The sequence below is a fragment of the Colletotrichum jinshuiense genome, chromosome 9 (assembly GCF_051148585.1).
Source record: "Colletotrichum jinshuiense chromosome 9, complete sequence".
Lineage (NCBI taxonomy): Eukaryota > Fungi > Ascomycota > Sordariomycetes > Glomerellales > Glomerellaceae > Colletotrichum > Colletotrichum jinshuiense.
Window position 1 is genome coordinate 3850640 of NC_139316.1, and position 14593 is coordinate 3865232.

Here is a 14593-nt window from a genome sequence, read left to right on the forward strand (position 1 = left end):
TCATTGGCTCTTCTCGGTTTCGCTTCTCCAAAGCCTCAGTCTGAGAATAAGCATGCTTGGAGACCAAACTTTATAAACGGGCTCCCACACATTGAAACTACTTTATCTGCATGAATACTATATATGTAGGGAGGGGCCTTGCTTAAACGCAATAAGCTTTGCCCATGAAGTTTCTAGTCAGGGTCCGGAGATATCCGAGGAGGATCAACCTTGTCACGATGAGGCACTAGTGGCAAGTTATCCGACTAGTAGTCATCATCATTTCACGTTTGACGTTGTCCTTGCCTGCACTACACATTTTTCTCAAGGTCAGGCCAAAGGCCTTGGATTAAGTCACGGTCATAGCCCGCAACGGTCAGATCATCAAAGTAGTATGTACCACCAAATAGAGTTATTGAATTACGGAGTTTAGATAACCCACAAGCCAAAACGAAAGTCCACATCGATTTAGCTGCCCAAGCTTCTCTGTCCCGTGTGATTCGCTGTCTCCGAAAGATCGCTGTCTCAATTCCCTGCGCAAAACGACTCGTCAACACAAAAGCTCACTCAACATTCTTTGCGGGAACGGCAAGGGGAAGACCCGCAGGACCTGCGGGTTTCGGCGCGGGGGCTTGAGGAGCAGCGCCGGGCTTTCCACCTTGGGCACCACCCAGAGCCCCAACCGCGACAGCTCCTGCGGGAGCGGGGGCGGGACTGTTAGGGCCGGCAGCCTTTGGCGGGGCGGCTCCAGCCGGGGGAATGGGCTTCGAGCCGACCGGGGCGGGAGCGGGTTTTGCTTGGTTTGGATTACCTTTGGTCGCACCTGCGGCTCCAGCCGCAGCAGCACCAGCTCCGGTAGCACCAGCAGCCTTCTTCGGGGCGGCGGCCCCTGCTTTGGCTGGTGCTGCAGGCGCAGCGGGGGGAGTAGTGGCCTTCGCCGGAGTTGCAGCAGGTGCAGCAGGTGTACCCTTAGCCGGCGGTGTCGTAGCCTTTGCCTTTGCCTTGGCCTTGGCAGGGGTGGCCGCTTTAGCCTTCGCCTTCGCCTTCGCCTTCTTCTTCTTCTTCTTTCCCTTCCCCTTCTTCTTTCCGAGTGCCTTTAGCAAGCCTAGGAGTTGCCGTGACTGAAGCTCGACCTCCTCGCCGCCTGCGGCTAGCGCAGCGTTGGGCTGTTCAACAGCAGCTACATCGACTGGGGGGTTGATCTGTGGTACGTCTGCCTGGTTTCCAAGCGCACTGTTGCTCGTTAGATTTATCAGTTACCACATGGGAGTTTGTGTAAGTACCTGTAATCAGTCCTCGCGACTTCGTTTCCTGCTGGAGCACCATTGATGCCAACAAGGAGGGCCGAAGCGAGCAAAAGGACTGGTGTAAGGTATTTCATTGTAGCGAATGGTTTTCTTTTCAAAAGTTGTTTATAGAAGGAGGGATAAAAGGTATGCCCAAGCCAAGCTTTGAACTTGGTGGTAAGAAATGTACTTAAAAATATGCTATGCCGTTGGGGGTCGGCTTGATCTGAGGTGCCTGCCTGCCCTTCCAAATACACAAATGGGCGGCGAGACATTCCTATAAGTACTCGAAATGCATGCTTTCGACTCTTCGTCCCAGTCAAGGATGCACAATCCTCATCCAAACCTTAGAGCTGTCGTCTACACTGCCAACGTACGGACCTGCTGGTCGGCCAGTCGTTACTTCAGATTAACTTTCACGGAAAGGGTAACTTGCGAGTGCCTGAAACCAGCAGTTGTATTTCTAGGGCGACAGGTGCCAAAGTTCTCGGCTCAAAGTGCCTCACCCCGCGCCAGCCACACAACGCATGGGCCCACATTGTCATATACTGGGATACTACCTTGAAGCCGAGTTACCCTGGATCGCCGCGAGTGGAGGGCATCTCCCTGAGATGCTCGAAATATTGACTTATTTAGGCTACGTTGCGTTTCGATGTGGTGTTTCGTGGGTGGAGGCCATCCTCATCTGATGTCAGCAATAAGCAAATATGTGCAGGAGAACGCGAGCTAAATCGATTCATCCCATCTGATGTTGTTTCAGTCCCCCTCTGTATGGTCTGTTTTGAGGCAGTTGCTTCTCACCTCTTGGCAAGCGGAGCCCTGCTCTTAAGCTTACCTCTGGTGCGGCGATTCCGGGAACAGGGCAAAGGAGCATGGGGTTGGTCCCCCGTCATTCGTTGACCCCAGGAGCGGTTGACCATCTCCCGCATGCAGGCTGGAAGCTTCGGAAACCTTACTTTCTCGCGATTTCAAAACCGTGGCATCATTTGACTGAGTTTGCGTTAGTTCGATTTTGGAATGGTTTTGAAGTCCGTCATTTGACTGCGTACCCCTTGGTTGATTATCTGCAGCCCGGGAAGCAAATTCTCGCCTGCTGAGAAACTCAACTCTGCACCCCACACCTAGCGGAAATGTGCTCGGTAATTGCAGCAGCCTAGGTTTCTCGTCCAAAAGCCCACGTTCTCGCGAGATAAAAGTGAAAATTAAGGCCGATACATTTGGGCTAGCTTGCGGCTCTGCACCAAGGTTTTTGGCCCAAGTACACAATGTAGTGCTGCATTTTACGCAACATAGGCAATTCCGACTTCCACGCCAAAGATTGCCGTGCATCTCTATCCGTGGTTTCATTTATTCCCTTGGACGTCAATGAACCCCATGACAGCTGGCGTGAAGAACTACAGACTGTCTTTCAGATGGCGTGGGCCATCACCATCTCGTAGCTACCCGCGGTGCATACACAAGCACAGTCAGATGGTAAGATCGGGTGCTCTGCGCATTTTCATGCACGCAGATGGTGTTGGGACGGCAAAGCGGCACCGCTCACGGACGTTCCGTAAAGACCAATTTAGTGTATGACGAAACCGTTGCATGACACGGTAGCCATGTTGTTGCGTTCGTTTGCCCGAGGCTGATCTCCCAAAATGGCGGAAGCGCCCACCGGGATCGACGACCGGTGAATATCGTTTCATGCGCCTCCCAATCGCGTGTTTATGCTGGCTATTATAGCCGGGTATGGGTGGCGCTGGTGTCTAAATGTTCACCCCGTATTTTCTGCTGGCCAGGGCTGGCTAGATCATTCGTAACCGACGTATCAGGAGGCTTGATATTCTTGAGGCAGATATGCCGGTCTGGGACCCCATCCAATGGATGTTGTAGCTCGATCGTCTCATGCTTTTGCCCTTAGATGTCCGATAGCTCGCGAGGCGAGAGTCCTGTCTGAAGACTGAGTTGTCTGAGCTTGTTACACAAGTAATGCAGTTTCGCGCACTTTAAACCCGTGGGCTCAGCGAGGGCCTGTCTAGACGACCAGTAGGAGAACGCTTCCAGACAATCCAAGTAAACGAACTGTATGTACTTTTCATGCGGAAAATTTTGACTTGGAGACCGATAACATGCAATGTAGCCATTTGCATGATGCACTGTGGCGCAGATAATGCTCTTACTGGTTATCCATCTTCAGCTGAATGAACCTGGTTGGCAATGCTTTCTTTACGCCGGATAGACTTTGGGGGAAAGCCCGAGGCCTGTGACGTTCGGTCATGAGTCGAGGGGGCGAGTGGAACTTGTGACCGACACTCTGCCCTACGTACGACGTGACTAATGTTATCGACACGAGGTCATCATTATTTACGGGAAGAATCACAAACACTGCCTTACATAATTAACTTAGCTTACTAGGACACTTGAAATGGGAGGACTTCGGATGTCGGATGCCACCCCAGGGATGAGCCGAAGACTCACCGTTGTGGAGATAAGCCGGCGCCACGCCCGGGTAGTGGTGGAGGTACGTATCGGTCTCCATCTGCGGGTTTCCTCGGCGACCCCCGGTGCACCGGCAATTGTGCACCGGCATTTGTACCCCGCACGTTTCTCTTGATCCTTCAGGAGCTTCTCCTTCACGAGCCCGGAGAGTGAACTGCCTTCAAGATATCATCATTCAGTCGTAAACGAATGCCCAGCACGCGGTGGGAGGGAGCGTTGTTCCGCTTATTCTGCCGTGTCTTGCATGGGGATTGAAGCATACCCCAATCCTTTACGTCATGACTTTCTCCAGCCGGTTCTTATCAAGAATGAGCTGCCTCTCTGGGTTGAAGACGCCATCATACAGCGTCAACTAAAGCTACGCGATCCCGGGCGTGTCTTATCGCACTCGCCTTACTGCGGGGCCGCGCCGGCAGACTACTCGACGCGATGCAGCAGTGCATCGAACTAAACATGCAGGTGAGCATATTTCAACCGGGACTTGCAATATTAATATACGGTAAGCACCCAGACTAGGTGTTCTGGAAAGTGATCAATGACCAAATTTGGTCATTTGAGCTCAGAACGTCGAGCGAATCTTCTCGTTCCCATCGTCGCACCATGATTCTGCAGCGATCATGCATATGTCTGGCCCTGATCTGGCTAAGGATTTCCAGTGTTGCCAACTGTCTAAGTGGTACGTTCCAGGTTGCCAGCCGTGTTCCAAGTGTGCGTCAATTGACTTTAGCCCGTAGTCAAAGGCGTCCCGTTTCCCAGTCTGATCGATGTGACGGTCGATGAATTGGCCGAGGGCTTGGAAAACGGCCTCTTCACCAGCGTCGACCTGGTGAAGGCCTACTTGGGTCGCATTGAACAAGTGAACAGCAGCCTTAGTGTTGTGACAGAAGTAAACCCCGACGCCCTCTCTATCGCTGCAGACTTGGATACCGCACGTTCAAATGGCACGATTAAAGGGCCCTTACATGGAGTCCCCATTCTCATCAAAAACAACATTGCTACTGCCGACAAGATGAACAACACCGCAGGATCCTGGGCGCTTGTGGGGGCCAAGGTGCCACAAGATAGTTTCATGGCGAAGAAGCTGCGAGAGGCTGGTGCCATCATCCTGGGCAAGACCAACCTCAGCCAGTGGGCCAATTTCAGGAGCAACAACTCTAGCAACGGCTGGTCTGCTCACGGTGGTCAAGTTTATGCGGCGTATTACCCCCAGCAAGACCCGAGTGGAAGCTCAAGTGGTAGTGGAGTGGCGTCAGACCTGGGGCTTGCCCTCGCTGCTCTGGGCACTGAGGTATTTCTTTATACCGTTGTGGCATTTTATCTACTCATCACTAACACTCTAAAGACCGATGGCTCGATTCTCTCTCCTTCCCAGCGGAACAACTTGGTTGGCATCAAGCCAACAGTTGGTCTCACTTCCAGACACCTAGTGATCCCAATCAGCGAGCACCAAGACACAGTTGGGCCGATGGCCCGGACCGTCAAGGATGCGGCCTACATTCTCCATGCCATAGCTGGTGCCGACCCAAATGATAATTACACTTTGGCAATCCCCAACAATGGTGAGATACCAAACTATCCCGCCGCTTGCAACATGTACGCTCTCCGCGGAGCCCGCCTCGGGATCCCGCGCAACGCCATCGAGCTCTTCTCGGACAACACCACAGGAACCGAGACGGCCGCCTTCGAGGAAGCCCTTAATGTCCTGAAGTCCGCCGGTGCTATTATCGTCGACAATGCAAATTTTACTGCAGCAGAGCAGCTGGCGACATCCACCTCCGAGAGCATTGTCCTGAACGCGGACTTCATATCGAACCTGGCATCCTACCTCGCCGCGCTGAGTTTCAACCCGAATAACCTGACGTCATTGGCCGACGTACGCGAGTTCACTCAGTCCTTCGAGCTCGAAGGATACCCCGACCGCAACACGGGTGTCTGGGACGGTGCCCTTGACGAGCAGGGCTTCAACAACACCGACCCGCGGTTCTGGGACGCGCTGCAGGAGAGCGAGTTCCTTGGCGGCGAAGGCGGCCTTTTCGGAACGTTAGATAGGCACGGCCTCGATGCTGTTGTCTTGCCGACTAGCTTTTCGAGCACTTGGGCTGCCATCGTCGGGGCCCCTGTTGTGACCGTCCCCCTGGGCTTCTATCCCGCGAACGCAACAGTGATCAAGAACAGGAGGGGCAACCTGGTGGACACTGGCCCGCATGTGCCGTGAGTGAACTGATTCTTCGTTGCTGTCTTGGCGCACAACGCGTTTGTGAGACTGTGGCAAGTGGCTGACGAGCCGCAGATTCGGCATCAGCTTCCTCGGCGCGAAGTTTCAAGAGGCCAAGCTCATTGGCCTCGCGTACGCGTACGAACAGAGGACATCTACCAGATCCAAAGTCCAGCCTTACATCACACCTAACATTGAGATCGGTGACTTCGCAGGGTAATAATACAAGCCCGTCTTGGCTCGAAACACGACGCTTCTTCTTGTAATCATAATTAGAACAGTCGATTTTTTTCCACGGTGTTCACCAGGAATTCCCGGGTACATAACACAGTTGGCTTCATCGTTGCAGGTAGTGTCGGTGCCCGGGCTCATGTAGTGCCTCACTTTTGATCGAATACAAGTAGAAAAGCGTAAAGTTGAGCCAGGTGCCAGGCGTGGGTGGTTACCTTGATGATCCAGCAAAACAGTAAAGTACTCTGTAGTAAGAAATCAACGGAAAAGGACACTGGGGTCAGCGTTTGGCAGTTCAGCCGGGTCGCAACTCTGGCAGTACGATTACCGACAAGGCCGGAACCATTTCTGCTTGCTGCCCACCGGCAACTCTGTCATAACCGCGGCTCCAATGCAGGCAGGCTGTGACGGCCCAGAATGCCAGCAAATGCAGTAAAATACACGATGTAGTGAGATCGCGGGAGTATTTGTTGATAAACAAGGAAAAAGACGAATTTCGCGCAACCAATAAACAGGTTAAAACAAGAAAGGGTACGGTAACATAGCGCAGAAATAAATAAATAAAAGGGAACCCGTACGAAGGATGCACGCTTTGCCTACTATGCACCGGCAAAGAAATCATCAAAAAGAAATCTAGCACGACCTGGTTTCGATCCAGGGACCTCTGGGTTATGAGCCCAGCGCTCTACCCCTGAGCTACCGTGCTTGAGGCAATTGCTCGATGAGCAGATGTTGTCCCAGTTCAATATTTGCACTAATATTTCCATGGGGCGTGAGTCATCGTGGGTGGATAAGATTCACGACCCAAACCCCACTTAACTCAATCTCAGTTTGCGTTAGTCAAGCCGTCATTTCCCGAGGCACTCAAATTTCACAAGGCAGGCAGTGGAAGGTCTGATATTTGTGCGCGAAATCGACAATGTCTCTTGGTCTAGATTGGGATATCTACGTAACGACTAGGCGGACCAATACGCCATGGTATATTCGCAAGACATGATATTCATAGAACGACAACAAAACCTCCTCTTCCCATCCTTATTACGTATTTCATGCTTAGAACAGCCAAGAGATGAAGGTCTTGTAGAACCAACCACCACGGCCACCCTTGCCGCCACGAGCCTCCTTCTCGGCGGCCTTGCGTGCCAGGAACTCCTCCTCCTCGCGGTCGATGATGTCCTTGCCAGTGTAGAAGTCGGCCTCGTGAGGCTTGACGCCGCGGGTCTTGTAGTAGAACTTGTGGCCAAAGAGGATGATGAGGTAAATGGGGATACCGAGGTAGCCGGTGATGAAGGTCTTGTACTTCTCCTGGCCGAAGTTGCCGCCAACGAAGACATCGTAGTTCTTGGTAAGGGCAACAAGGATGCAGAGGAACAGAGCGCCGTAGGAACCCCAGATACCAAGAGGAGCAACGTAAGGCAAGATCTCGTTCGGGATATTCTGGGCCTTGCGGGCCTTGCACCACCAGATGTGAGTGACGAGGATGGAGATCCAGGTCAACAGACCGAGAATGGTAGTCAAGTTCACGAAGTAACCGAAGACAGCCTTGGAATCGTTCGAGACGTTCATGAAGGCAAGCAGGGCAAAGAGGGCCGAGGCGCCGAGAGCGTAGACAGGGACGCCGTTCTTGTCGGTGCGCTTGAAGATGGCAGGGGCAGCACCGTCAGAGGCCAGGCCGTAAAGGGTACGGCTGGCAATGTACAGATCCGAGTTGGAGGCGGAAAAGACGAAGATGCAGATGCAGGCGTTGATGATGTGGGGAATGACCTTGACACCAGCAATCTCGGCAGCGACGACGAAGGGCGAGGCTGAGGCACCGGTCTGGGCCTTGTTCGCAAAGGCGAGCTCCTTGGAGTTCCAGGGGACGAGCATGCCGATCAGGAGAACACTGAGGCAGTAGAAGAACAGGATGCGGTAGAAGGTGAGCTTGATCGCACGGGGAATGGTCTTGCGGGGGTTCTGGGCCTCGGCGACAGTAACACCGACAAGCTCAGTACCCAGGTAGGCGAAGGTGGCGTTGACCATGCAGGACCAGAAACCGAGGAATCGGCCTTCGGAGCCAGTCTTGATGTATTCCTTGAAGGCACTAGACACACGTTAGCTGCGAGATATTACAAGTCTAGAGAGTCTGAGAGACAAACCCAGGATCGTTCCAGTAACGGAAACCCTTCGCATCGTGGTCGGGGCCACCGCCAACGGCCAGGACGAGAGAGAAGATGATGATACCAACGATGGTAATGACCTTGAAACTGGACAGGTAGAACTCAAACTCGCCGAAGAATCTGATGCCAAAGTAGTTGATGGCGATGATTGTGACCAGGAAGATGGCGATGAAAACACCAGGGTTCACGCGGTCGCGGTCCACCCAATATTGAATGACCAGGGCAGCGGCTGTAAGCTGGTTGGGTGTGACAATAATGTACTTGAACCAATAGCTGCGAGGTAATGGTGGTCAGCACAGCTGAGGAGTAGAGCAAAGGTGTGGTGACTTACGTCCAGCCAAGCGCAAAACCGAGCGAAGGGTCGCAGAATCTCGAGGCGTAACCAGTGAAACCAGCAGAGATGGGCAGCCAGGCGGCCATCTCACCTAGAGCAGCCATGACGAGGAAGACGATAAAACCGACGAGAGTGTACGAGATGAAGACGGAGCCAGGACCAGCTTGGGCGAGAGCCTTGCCGGTTCCGACAATGAGACCGGTACCGATAGCACCACCGATGGCAATCATGGTGATGTGACGGGCCTTGAGACCACGGTGCAGCGACGTCTCGGCGCTGGTCTCGAGACCGCGGATCTGGACATTTTCGGTGTCGTAGGTCTGGGTGTGGTAACCCGTCTTCTCGACATCGTGGGCGCCCTCCGAGGAGGACGTCCGCTTGACGAGGCCGTCGCTCATGGTTGCTGTGTGGCGAATATGTCCGTACACAGATTGGAGAGACTCTCTGTCGGGGGAGGAAGATGACCGGGGGGATGGTAGAAGAGAGCTCTAGGAGCGAGAGGGATGGGAAGAGAGAAGGGGAATCAAGACCGAGGAGGGAGGGGGGATTGGAGGTTCTTTAATTAAGATTCGGGCACCGACGCGATACAGCTACCGCATGTGAGACGGAAGCAGCGACGGCATGATAGACAGACAGGGAAACGTACCAGCCTGCATCCCGTTGGCTGACATGGGGCGCACCACAGGTAGGCGACTAGCAGACACGGCAGGCAGATCACAAAGTCGCCTCCATGTTGCTCGCAGGTTCGTGGGCTGGACCTGGCCTAGTTGGCTTGGGGGTTTGATGGAGGCTGCAGACTGGGGACTGGCGTCGTACGCTAAGATAGACCCGTCAAGGATCCCTGCAGCTGCAGTTGCTAGACAGTACGGGCGAGTAATTACGCAGCAAAACGGTCTTGATTGTATTAAGTATTACCCTAGTTTTTTGGGGGCGCGCTATCTCTCTGTATCTCTCTGTGGGTGCGCGAACATGCCTGCCCCCCTGTAGACCATTACTACCCGCGCCGCGCTCGTGGTTCTGCGCCTGTGCAGGTTGCAGTGTGGAGAGGAAGAAGAGGATACCCCGTGCGTGAGCAGGGCCATGTCTTAATCAGCTTCTCCATTTTTGCGACAGTGCCGGGGTTCGTACCGGCCAAAGGAGGGGGGGGACTGAACTGGAGGTGAGTGGTGAGGGGAGGGGGGATTGGGGTGGAGGAATGGCGTCTCTACCGGGGGTGAGATGGGCCAAGTTGCTGCCAGGAAGGACAAGGATGGGACGAATGGGGGAGGGGGTGAGGCCGGGCTTCGTTCTGGGTGATCGCAGTCGCCAAAGAGGAAGAAGCAAAACGGCCACAGAGCAGAATGGATGGTCGTATCCCACGGCACAGTTGGAGACTAGCAGGCTGCGCATACAACGCTGTTCAGCCTTGGCGGGCATCATGAGGGAGACGAGAGTGTGGCGGAGGACCGGATAGGTGCGGCCATGGAAACTGGTTCGCGTGAGGGGGGTGATGGGTAGCTCAGGGCTGTCATCGACGAGGTTGAGATGAAAGGCGATGAGAGGTACTTGGCGGGCAAAGTCACTCGTTAACGCCAAGTATCGTCAGTCGTCGAGCATGAGTCGCGAAAGCCCAAGATTCCGTGGGCCATCTATGCCTAGAAGCGCCCAGCCGCCCAGTCTCTTGACGGGCCAGTCTGTGTGATGACAGGGACAGTTGGGAAAAGCTTAGAGAGGACAAGCACAAAGGACAAGCCGCGAGGTACCTGGCGAGGGTCGACAACCCTTGTTCGGGGTGGGCGCGATCGGTGGTACCAAGAAAACACCAAGACAATGGCCCAATGCGCGGGATTCCTTCCATGGCCGCATGGCCAGATGCTGCCTCATTCGCCTGGATGGTTTCTGGAATAACGCCCGCAGGCGGATAACTTGTAGGTGGTTCCCTCCCGCGAGCCAAGTGTCTGGGATTGAAATTTTTCTCACTAATATTGAATGTCGCGTGTGTAGCCAAGTGCTGCTTATCTCTGGGGCGAACTCAGATGAAGTGATTTTTTTCTTCTTTATCGCCAAAGTGCACAGGTTCCAACCACAACCTTGCCAGCCTACGCCATCCCAGGGGGAGCAATCGCCTCTGGGTTCGCCCTGTTGCCTATGCGAATCGGCCGGTAAGACACGGGACATTGTGTCAACCTGGCATGACCTTCGAGGAAGAGATAAATGGTGCTTTCGGAATGTACAGAAATAAGGTATCGTCATGCAGCCCGTGTGTCCTGGACATGGCGTCCCTCCCACGCCCACTCCCAAGCAGCTTACCACCACCACCACCACCGCCGCCTCCGCCGCCAGTCAACTCGTTGGAAAAAGCCAAGAGATAGACTGCTCACGCGTTTGGCATTCTTTCGGGCAATCTGCGGGGGCACTTTTCAGCCACGATTCATTCCGTCTTGCCAATCACTGGCCATTACCCCGGCCCAGATAGGCTGTTCGCTCTCGTTGAAGCGATCCTTTCAATACTGGGAGTGCCTAGCGAGCCCGTCGCGTCGTCGACCCTGCAATGCACAGTCCAGAGTGCACGAGACAGAGATAGACATCGGCGTTCCCGTCCACCCAGTGATTGTCTAAATTTCAACGTCGACACTGACACTGACAGGGCGACACCAGACCATTCACAGATTAGACCAAGGCTTCTCGACGGTGTGCTTGGTTGGTGGAGGGGGGGATGCACCCGGCCAAAGGTTGTGTTAAGCGTCTTCTGTGTGCCGCTAGCTGTGTCCAAGAAGCCTACGAGTTTGCCCATCTCTTGTTGTTTCTTGTGGTCTCATCCTCCCGCAAGCTAGGCATTGCTTAGCACCAGCCAGCCCGGAGCAGGCTGGAGAAGCCCTAGAACGCCTGGCAGAGTAGGGGACCGGGGAAGCCTCCCCCAGCCTCTTCCGGTGTCTCACCGAAGAATGCCCTGGATATTTCAGCTCATCCCGTCGCCTCGCCTCACGTTGAGACTCGTCCGTCGGCAGGATAGAGCGTCCCGGAGAGCAGTGTACGTACTCGTTATGTGAATCCGTTAGGTATCCAGCTACCGGCGGGTGGTAGAATAAGTCTAATCACGATGCTGACACTAACGCCTATTGATAATATCGTCCCCATGAGTGTTCCATCTTACGTTCTAGAAACGGGCTGCATCTCTCCCATCCATCTTCCCTGCTGCCCTCCCCTCCATCGCTTCTCCCGCCGCCGCCTCGTCCATTCAGAGCTCGTCGTTTGTCTCCCCGCCAAGACGTTTATCTCTGGCCTAAATAAGCAGGTCCTTATCTCCTCCACATGCCCCCTGGTCTCGTCTTCCCTGAGACTTTCGTAGTGGGCACTTGGGTATGGATTTGACCGAGCTTATCCTCGCCCTAGACTGTTTCGGGCTTAGACTGCCGAAGAGCCACTTCGGATGGCTTGGGATAGCTCGGGCACTTGGCCTCGTCCTGTCAAAGTCAATGGCTGGAATGGCTATCCATCCCTCCCTCCTGGTGCGCAGCGCGTCCCCCATCCACTAGCAAACGTCTGCCATCTTGTTTTGATTCGATGGCCGGGACAAAACTAACTGACTGACTGGCTCCGTCGCATTAGCTTCGCTAGTCGCACTAGCTAGCTAACCCGTCACCCAGTCGGGCACGTCGCTGGATGCGATTCCCCTGCCCACCCATTTACGAATCAGTCCAACGCCCCGGCGTGCGGGAGCCATTCCCAAAGAGTCCGAGGCTCCCCTCCCACATTCCATCCCAACTTCCGATTCAGCATACCATGCACCGTGATATTTCGGGAGTACACATGTCACAATCGGCAGCCTGGGCTTGAGGGAGAAGCCAGGACTGGCTGGACTGGTGCTGTCATGTCAGCCCTCTCCTGAGACCCTGAGATGATGCGCTGTAATGGACGGCGATCCCAAGGCACAACGCAGCCTGACCTGATCCCTGGTCGAAAAGGACCGTTCTGCCGCGACTAGCTTTGACCGAGGCCCGGCGGTCCAGCAAACAAGGTCGACGTGCCCGTTGGAGCCCACTGAAAAAAATGCCTAGCCATCCCAGCGTACGGTTTACAGCCTGTGATACCTGACGATCTGTGCGCATCTCCCAAATGTATCCATTCTTTCTTTGCCGTGTACGTACACAAGTCCCCAACTCCCGGTCCAGTCCCGGTCCCACGCATTAGCTAGCCGTGTTCGTATGTGTCCGACTCGAGCAGAAAGATGTGCCAATTCGCCCTCATCTAAAAGACCCAACTTTTAACTTCCGACGTCCACAACACAGTCCTGCGTACGTTTCCACGCACAGCGAGATCTGGGGTCTCTGAGCGGGACCGCACAGGGATGGCACCTTGAACGCCATCGCTCGGCGTTCGATGGTTGTTGCTGTCTGCTCAGTTATGACGAATTCCATTCAGTCACCACAAGCCGGACGGCAAACAGCGTCCAACCAGACACACGGCGCTGTTGGGAGCGGCACCGCGCCCCGCGCGGGACGATGTGTGCGCGCATTGAGATTTGGGTTTTTCCCCCTCCCGAATCCAACCGGCCTCCGCTCCGGCGCTTCCTGTCGCGCTGCGTAATAAGATTGCGCCATTCCCAACACCCCTAGACGAATATCTTGCCGGATCAACATCGCCAAGAGGTCCTAGATGCGGTATTTTAGCCATCGACCAAGGCACATTCCCTCCCGTCCTGCTCTGTTGACTCGTATGCGCACCTGGTTTGAAATTTGCAAGTTCGGTTTTAGCCCGAGTGTCGACTAGACTCCTCCTCTGGCGTCCAAGCAGGTCGGTGTGGCCAACAAACACGAGCACAAGCCACTCCAGCCCTCCGTTTTGTTTGTTTAGTTTCGCATCGGTGAGGGCATTTTTGGCTTCCCTACGTCTTCTGTCAACGAACCGACTGCCAACGGTTTCCACAGCTATGGCGGTCCATTGCGCTCTCGCTGTTTCTCCTCATCTCGCCATGATCTGTTTTTATAATGAGTGAAGCATATCCGAGCCTTCGTAATTGTCGGGATGCCACACTCCCATGCGTGTCCCCTGTCAGCGCATATTCGGCTACCCACGGCCAACGGTCTCCTGGTAGACTTTTGCCGTTTGCCTATGCACACCTAAGGCTCTGCAACCTGAGAGGCTCTTTTCCTAGCCAGCCCTGATCAGTTCTTCCCTCAGCTCCCGCCTGCCGCTATTTTGGCGTCCTTCCATGCGTTTTCTAGCGTTTCCATCACCGCCATCACCTCCAACTCGATTCATCCCCTGCCATCCCCCCTCATCATGCCCTCCAGTTGATCGGGTGGACCATGGTCCTCTTGCCCTGTACCCATCCTTCTCCCCAAGCAGCACCCCAAATTGACCCCAGATGAGCCTAGCCAGGGCAGTGCAAAAGCAACATGACATTACCATGTGCATTGCTAGGTTTCTCCAGGCGTTTGGTGGCGCTTTTTTAGAGCTGGTGGGCGAGCGCACAGTTGGGGAAAGAGTAGCGATGGGGTAATGAATGGAAACGATGGGGTAAATTTCTCGTAACAGATTTCATCGCGGCGGAACCATTCTGGCGCCATTGCAACTACTCTCCTCCCCCGACTCACGCTCTGGCAGTCTCAGGATCAGAACTATTGTGCCATCTGCCCGAAGGTGAATCTATTACGTGAAAACGTCGGGGGAATTGCGAAAGAAGCAATCCGGGGTACGGGGTACGGGGGAGGGGCAGAGAGGGGAAGCCCTGGAGAAGGTAGCTCTGGCGGATGCTGCGGAGAATCGACGACACGATGAGCTTCGCCACGCCTATTCAGCCTAGGGAATTCCGTCCGTCAGCCAAGTCAGACATGACACGCGGATGCCACTAGCTTGGGCTAATTATTTGACATTGAGGGGATGAGACCAGCCTCGATTGCCGTTGTATGGCCAAGGCAGGCTGCCA

At 54.5% G+C, this 14593-nt stretch overlaps 3 protein-coding genes across 3 annotated transcripts; 1 reads left to right on the forward strand and 2 right to left on the reverse strand.

Moving 5' to 3' along the window:
* Positions 1-542: 542 nt before the first annotated feature.
* On the reverse strand, positions 543-1360 carry EsH8_IX_001016 (uncharacterized protein; the record flags this gene model as incomplete). The annotated part of the gene is made up of 2 exons (XM_083267352.1): positions 543-1212; positions 1263-1360. 2 exons carry the CDS (start codon positions 1358-1360, stop codon positions 543-545), a joined length of 768 nt encoding a protein of 255 aa, XP_083130917.1.
* A 2986-nt stretch (positions 1361-4346) lies between these two features.
* EsH8_IX_001017 (uncharacterized protein) lies at positions 4347-6181 on the forward strand (the record flags this gene model as incomplete). The annotated part of the gene is made up of 4 exons (XM_083267353.1): positions 4347-4422; positions 4481-5034; positions 5089-5957; positions 6037-6181. The coding sequence occupies 4 exons, from the start codon at positions 4347-4349 to the stop codon at positions 6179-6181; spliced, it is 1644 nt and encodes a 547-aa protein (XP_083130918.1).
* Positions 6182-7245: 1064 nt separating this feature from the next.
* Positions 7246-9083, reverse strand: EsH8_IX_001018 (dicarboxylic amino acid permease; the record flags this gene model as incomplete). The annotated part of the gene is made up of 3 exons (XM_083267354.1): positions 7246-8275; positions 8331-8624; positions 8683-9083. The coding sequence occupies 3 exons, from the start codon at positions 9081-9083 to the stop codon at positions 7246-7248; spliced, it is 1725 nt and encodes a 574-aa protein (XP_083130919.1).
* Positions 9084-14593: the final 5510 nt, after the last annotated feature.